We start from the raw sequence: 6384 nt of genomic DNA, 5'->3' as shown, positions 1-6384 counted from the left end.
TACTATTTTTGTGAATCAAGAAGTACCACTTCTAAAGAGGTATTGTTTGCTACTTTTTTCAAAGAGCTAATAGCACCACAAGTCCTAAAAATTTCTTAAAGTCATGAAAGTCCAAACGATATGCATTTATGCTCCCTTAGGCCTAATCTGATTTACAAAACGACATTTTTTTCTATGAAAAAGAATCCGGTGGAATCAGTCGCTTCATTTTGACTTGAAGCTAGTGATCCATAGAATAAAGTTTGGTTCCTTGTTATTTTAGTTTGCATTTCTTTTACCAAACGTTGATTCTGCATGGAACTCTTAGAAAATAAGCGCGGAAAGGAAAACCTGCTAAAGGAAACAAATGCAGAGGAAAATGACACGTGTCACATGATTTTGACATTTTGCAAGTGTGTACGCTACAAGCCTTGGGTCAAGATTAGCAACCGGTGTGACAGGCCTGGGTGTTCGGTTAATTTGGTAATATAGTTTGGTTAATATGGTATTTTGGTAAGGATGGTTCTTGTACTTTGGTAAATACGGTATTAATGGAGAATATGGTTCGGTTTGGTAAATACCATAGTAGTATTTCGGTACCATGAAAAATAATAATAGTATTTCGGTACGGTTTCGATAAATACCTTATTAACCAAAGTTGACACGAATTTTAGAGTCGCACATGACAAATTTTAACCTTTTTTGTCTGTCACGTACATATATTGTGAACATGGGCCCATTTTCAAAAAGAAGAAAAAATACATGGCAAATTGGGCCCAAAAAAAAACCACACTAGCATCAATATGCATCACATTCACACGTCACATGAAAGACACCATGCAACATCAAGCCACCAACCCAGGAGTGTTCATTCCTGCAGTGGTGCATGCAGTACACCAGCGCTCTGAGTTTTGGACTGGCGACCTCAAGTCATGCAGCTGCCGTGTGATGCGTGTGACGCGTGACCCTCCTTCCTCCTTCCTTCCTTCCTTCCTTCCTTCTTCTTCGAGCCAATCTTCTCGGTTCCGATCCTCATGAAGTTCGTCTATCGGGAAAAATTAGACGGAGCTTCGGCATAGATTCCGGCCAGCTTTTTCAAGCAGCAAAGTTAGAGTATTTCATCATGCATATGCAACAGTGAGATTTGGTGTCAGCTTTTTCAAGGATTCAATGGCGACGACTGCTCCTCCGGTCTTTAGGGGCACATTCACGGAGACTTCCCGGTTGTCTTTTTTTTTTTGATTGGAAACCGTAGAACAATGGTTCCCGGTTGTCATTTATAAGGTCAGACCGGCTCCGGTATACGAGTGACGACAGTTGTGTGTCGGCAATGTCGGTGGTTCATCAACCTCAATGTAATTTTTGTTATGTTTAGGTGATTTGTATTTCCGTTGAATCTTTATAATAGATTTCATTCTTTTGGAAGAATGAAAGCAAGCAGCGTTTCTTATGTACTGTTTGGTGTATGTGTATGTGTATGTGCATGTTCTTTTTCTTTTTTGGTAACACCCAAGAGCTTTGGGAGTCATTTCATCAAGATAGAAAGAGAGCAAACAAACGACGTGTCTTTTCCTCTTGGGCATGCGACTAGAAACCCTAGCCGTTGTCAGGAGAGTCCCTCCGCCTTGTTCCTCCGGCGGCTTCCCTTCGCCATCGCCCTCGGTCGTCGGTGGTGAGGGGGTTGCCGGATCTACGTGTATGGATCGTGTAGCTTTAGATTAGGCCCTAGTAGCTTAGGTTTTTCGGTTGTTCATCATCTTCGTTTTGGCGGCGTCGATGGCGGCGCTGAATAAAGAAGATTCAGATATGTCCCCAACAAGGCAATCGGTCTTATGGTTGGGACGAATTTGAAAATCAGTCTGTTCAAGTAAGGTTGATGTGGCGGCAACACCATCCTCATGGTGGACCTGTGTCCTCGGGCTCCGCCGTTGCGATGGTGTTTGCTCCAACGCCGGTGCGGAGCCTGGGAGGTAGTAAAGGAGCGGATGCAGATTGTGGTCTGCATCGACGACATTTGAAAGACGAAATATGTGATGGGTTCGTGGTTGATGGATGGCAGGTATGGTTTTCTTCTTCGGCGTCTTAGTCGTGGTGGGGTGCAGCAGGACCGTCTCCAGAATTTTGAGGCCCCGGTGCGAAATCAAATTGTGTCCCTAAAATTTGTAGAATACACGGTTTTTTAATGAAAGAAAATTGAATAAATTCAAACACTGCATAAGTTATAGGCTTGTCAAGAGTGAACCTGAATTTTAAACGAGCAACTATCTTGAAAATCATGATGTGTGTCAACGTCATTAACTAATCAACTACTCCGTATATATCTTCCCTACAAAAAATTGATTGATGAACTGCTGCATATATACGCACACAATATACTCACTAACATAATTATTCAACAAAACAAAATAGTCTAAACTAAATAGGGAATCAATTTGAGCGCACCTGGTGACAGATTGGTGATGCCTCACCTTGGTCTCGGCCACCTGCTGCTTCTACTTGTTCGTTGTGATTTGCTGCCACTTGCCGAGCGTCCGGCGGCCAGCAGAATCATGGAATTAGTTCTTCATACGAGCAGGGCTATGGGCTATGTCTCCGGGCAGGAAACGAAGCAATCATAAACGAGAAAACACTGCTAGCGCAGGTCACCATGCGGCGGCGGCGCACTTCCGTCAGTTCCTCTCGGAAAGATCGATAGGTCGATCGATGGATCGGCAGGCTGTGTAGATGGGGACCCGGGAAAGGCTCGGTTTGGGAGATTTAGGAGCAGGCCCGGTTTGGGGGAGCCAGCGAATAGGTGTGAAAAAGGGCCCAAAACGAAAAGTATAATAGACGTTGGCCCAAAATGAGGGCCCCCTGGAATTTTGAGGGGCCATTGCGGTCGCACTGCCCGCACAGGCCCATGAACGGCCCTGGGTGCTAGATCTGAAGTTTGATAGCTTGTCCGGAGTGTTGTCTCCGTCTGATTAGTTCGACGAAGATGGCTTCGCTTTTATGAGCTGCCTTGGAGGTCCGCAAAGCTGCATATCAACGATGGAGTCGCGTTGAGCTCGGGTGAGGAGGTGATCCGTTATTATTTTTCTTCGATGGCTACTATGATGGTGCCGAAGGCAAATGACGGTGTTGGTGGTTAATCTCAGAGATGTTCTGCTGTCTTTTCTGTTTTGTCAGGTCGATTTTTACGTGATTTGTATTTTGATTTTTATAATATGAATGAGACACGTATTATCATGATTTTTTTAGAAATAGAGTAATGGTACGTACAAATCCGCAGCCACACACTGAAACAAACAACTCAGGTGCTGTGCTAGGAAAAAGACATAGGCAATCACTCGCTAGTCGCAACGCAGGGTTCTTGAGAGAAAAGGAAAGATGGTGTGGCTGAGAAGAGAGCTCCACCAAGCTGCGTTGAGCTAATTCAGTCGATTGCATCAACTGTTCGGGAAATTGATTCTGCATGCACGGTTCTGATCAGGTCATGGCGGTGTAGAGATGCGCCGGCAGCCTTGGCTCCGGTACGGCGACGAGTGGCACCTTCCTGCGCGTCGACAGCCCGACGAGCTCCTCCATGCTCAGGTCCTCCGGCGAGACCCCTTCTGGCAGCCGCCACGCGAACCCTTGCAGCAGGTTGGCCAGGCCGGCGCCTATCACCTTCATCGCCAGCCCGTACGCCGGGCATATCCGCCGCCCGGCACCGAACGGCAGCAGCTCGAAGTGCTGCCCACGAACGTCCACGGCGCTCCCGGCGAAGCGCTCCGGCCGGAACTCGTCGGGCCGGTCGGGCCACGACGCCGGGTCTCGCGCAATGGCCCACACGTTCACCAGCACGCGCGCGCCGGCGGGGACGTCGTAGCCGGCGACCAGTGTGTCCTCCCGAGCCATGTGCGGGACTAGAAGCGGGCCCACCGGGTGCAGCCGCATTGTTTCCTTCACCACGGCGTCGATGTAGGGTAGGCGGGCCAGGTCGCTTTCTTCGACCCACCGGCTGCGGCCCACCACGCGGTCGAGCTCGTCGGTGGCGGCGGCAGCGGCATCCGGCCGGCGCAAGAGCTCCGACATGGCCCACTCCATGGTCACCGCAGAGCTCTCCGTGCCACCGGCGATGATGTCCTGGACGAAGGCCTTGACGCCGTCACGCGTGAGCCTTGCTTCTGTTGACGACTTCCCAACCGTCTCGCCTTCCGCCTCGGCGAGCTGCAGCAGCACGTCCACCAAGTCCCTCGCTGCAGCGGCCTCGCCGTGGCCAGCTCCGGTAGCCATCGCCACCTTGCGCCGCTCCTCGTCGTGCTCATCGAGAATCCTCTCGAGGAACCGATCGTACACCTTGCTCAACTGCTTCATCCTCCGGACGCAGCCCTGCACGTCGAGCCACCCGAGCCATGGCACCCACTCGCCGACGTTGCTCACCGCTCCGGTCACGGCGAACGCCTCGTCAAGCGTGCGCCGGAACTCCTCACCCTCGGCGCTGCCGTAGCAGCCCGACCACTTCTCCCCCACCGACATGCGGAGCACATTCCGCAGCGTGGCGTCCGCCAGGTGCTGCCGGACCGCAACGGCACGGCCGCGGCATTCGAGCAGGCCACACACGAGCGCCCGGAGCTCCTGCTTCCGAATATACTCGTAGGAATCGACGCGACGCTGGGAGAAGAGCTCGGTGCCGCAGAGCCTGCGCGCCATACGCCAGTATGCGCCATACGGGGTGTGCACGATACCAAGGTACCCGTACGCGGCGTGCTCGCCGGCAGCGGTGCGGGGGCGGTCGGCGAAGGCGAGGTCGTGTGTCTTGAGGACGAGCCGGGCGGCGTCGGCGGAGGAGGCGACGACGGCATGGTAGGAACCGAGACGGAGGTGCATGAGCGGGCCGTGGCGCGCCGCGAGCGCGGCCAGAGCGCGGTGCGGCGGGAGCGCGCCCGCGAGGGCGCCGAGGCTGCCGAGCACTGGCCAGCCCCGCGGTCCCGGCGGGAGGTTCAGGGCCTTACTCTGGCGGCGTCGTGACAAGACGGAGCTGAGGACGAGGACGATGAGGATGGTGACCAAGGCCATGACTATGGGCAGTGTCGATGTGAGCTCCATTATTGGAAACGTTTTGGCCTTGGCACTACTTGGGTGTGTATGTGTGACCAAGCATATATATGCATCATTTTCAGTGTGGTTTGTGATGAAAAGTGGTTGGCTGTAACACATTTCGCTATCCAAGCATGAAAGGTATGCAGATGGGTGTTCGTGTCTTTGCGATTGCCCTCAGCCCATGCAAGGAAAATATGCAGATAAGTGTTTGTGTGTGATCCACGAGGAGACATGTCTTAGGGTGCAGGCTGCCACAAAAATACGGAGTACGTACAAGTCTGTTAACAATTATTGGAGTAAATGGAATCGCGTTTAACCAGTCAAATGTCTTTCTTTTTTTGAGTTGGACCAGTCAAACATCTCTGATCTATACTCATTTAGGCCCTTTTAGGAATTGTAAGAAAAAAACATAAGGTCTTTAGACTATCAGGAGGGCAAACCCCCGGTGCCATTACTTGAACCAAACCAGGGTAGTCATGGCATGCATGTTCAGAACAAAGTGCTCAAAGAAACTCAAAACTAAGAACAAAAACATAGCTCAACAATACTAAGGGCGTGTTTAATTGCAGTTTGCAACAGTAGTTGCATTGCATGTCCATCTCTAGCCAACCTGGTTGCTGAAAAAAGCCTCATATGCAGCAGATGCAACCTGTTTGGTTGCCTGCATCGCATCGAGAGGCACTTACCCCCCTGCTGTTTGGTTGCCCGCATTTGTGCTTAGGATGTGAGCAGATGCAAACTTCAGCTGTTTGGTTGCAAACAGCGTTTGTGTTCTGCTCACCCCATTCAAATGTGATGGCCTTATCACCACACATGATCAGCACAATAGCAACATCACAACAGCAAGATCAAACAAAGCAAGCAATGTAATGACAACAAACATAACACAACAAACTACTTAACTAGATATCATAAGTCTAGATTAAGAGCAGGGGCATCCTCCTTCCCTGTTGTGCCAGGGTGCAGCTCCTGGCCAAAATATGAACATGTTCCCAGCACAAGTCTCGCCACACACCCTAAAAGTTCTCCACTAACACCTGACTTAACTTAACTACCTAGCCTGCTCGATGCCACCAAGGCAGTTGTGCCTGCTGCAACGATACCTGCACGTCACCGACGAGTCGTGGTTGTAGATCTGAACCTTTAGTCCGAGTCCGGAGATGCGCACAACGACGAGGTCGCCGGGGACGATGCAGTGGCGGCGGCAGAAGTAGTTCCACCCCCGGCCAAGCACCATCTGGCCCTCGAAGTTTTGGACCTGCACCCAGAACACGCACCGCTTGTTGGCTGAGAGCCTGACCACGCGCGGGAGTCGCTTGATGACCAGCCAGGTGTTCATCA

The 6384-nt window shown here is 51.2% G+C and overlaps 1 protein-coding gene across 1 annotated transcript; it reads right to left on the bottom strand.

The window, feature by feature from the left end:
* Window positions 1-3312: 3312 nt before the first annotated feature.
* LOC123119542 (trimethyltridecatetraene synthase) lies at window positions 3313-5099 on the bottom strand. The gene has a single exon (XM_044539382.1). The coding sequence runs from the start codon at window positions 5047-5049 to the stop codon at window positions 3448-3450; it is 1602 nt and encodes a 533-aa protein (XP_044395317.1). The 5' UTR covers window positions 5050-5099; the 3' UTR covers window positions 3313-3447.
* Window positions 5100-6384: the final 1285 nt, after the last annotated feature.

This window comes from Triticum aestivum, chromosome 5D, assembly GCF_018294505.1.
Source record: "Triticum aestivum cultivar Chinese Spring chromosome 5D, IWGSC CS RefSeq v2.1, whole genome shotgun sequence".
NCBI classification, from domain to species: domain Eukaryota; kingdom Viridiplantae; phylum Streptophyta; class Magnoliopsida; order Poales; family Poaceae; genus Triticum; species Triticum aestivum.
Note: the sequence above shows the minus strand (reverse complement) of the source record. Positions and strands in the feature narration are given on the sequence as shown.

Excerpts from the sequence above, each read along its gene's own strand:
- LOC123119542 (XM_044539382.1), bottom strand. The coding sequence starts at position 5,049 with ATGGAGCTCACATCGACACTGCCCATAGTCATGGCCTTGGTCACCATC.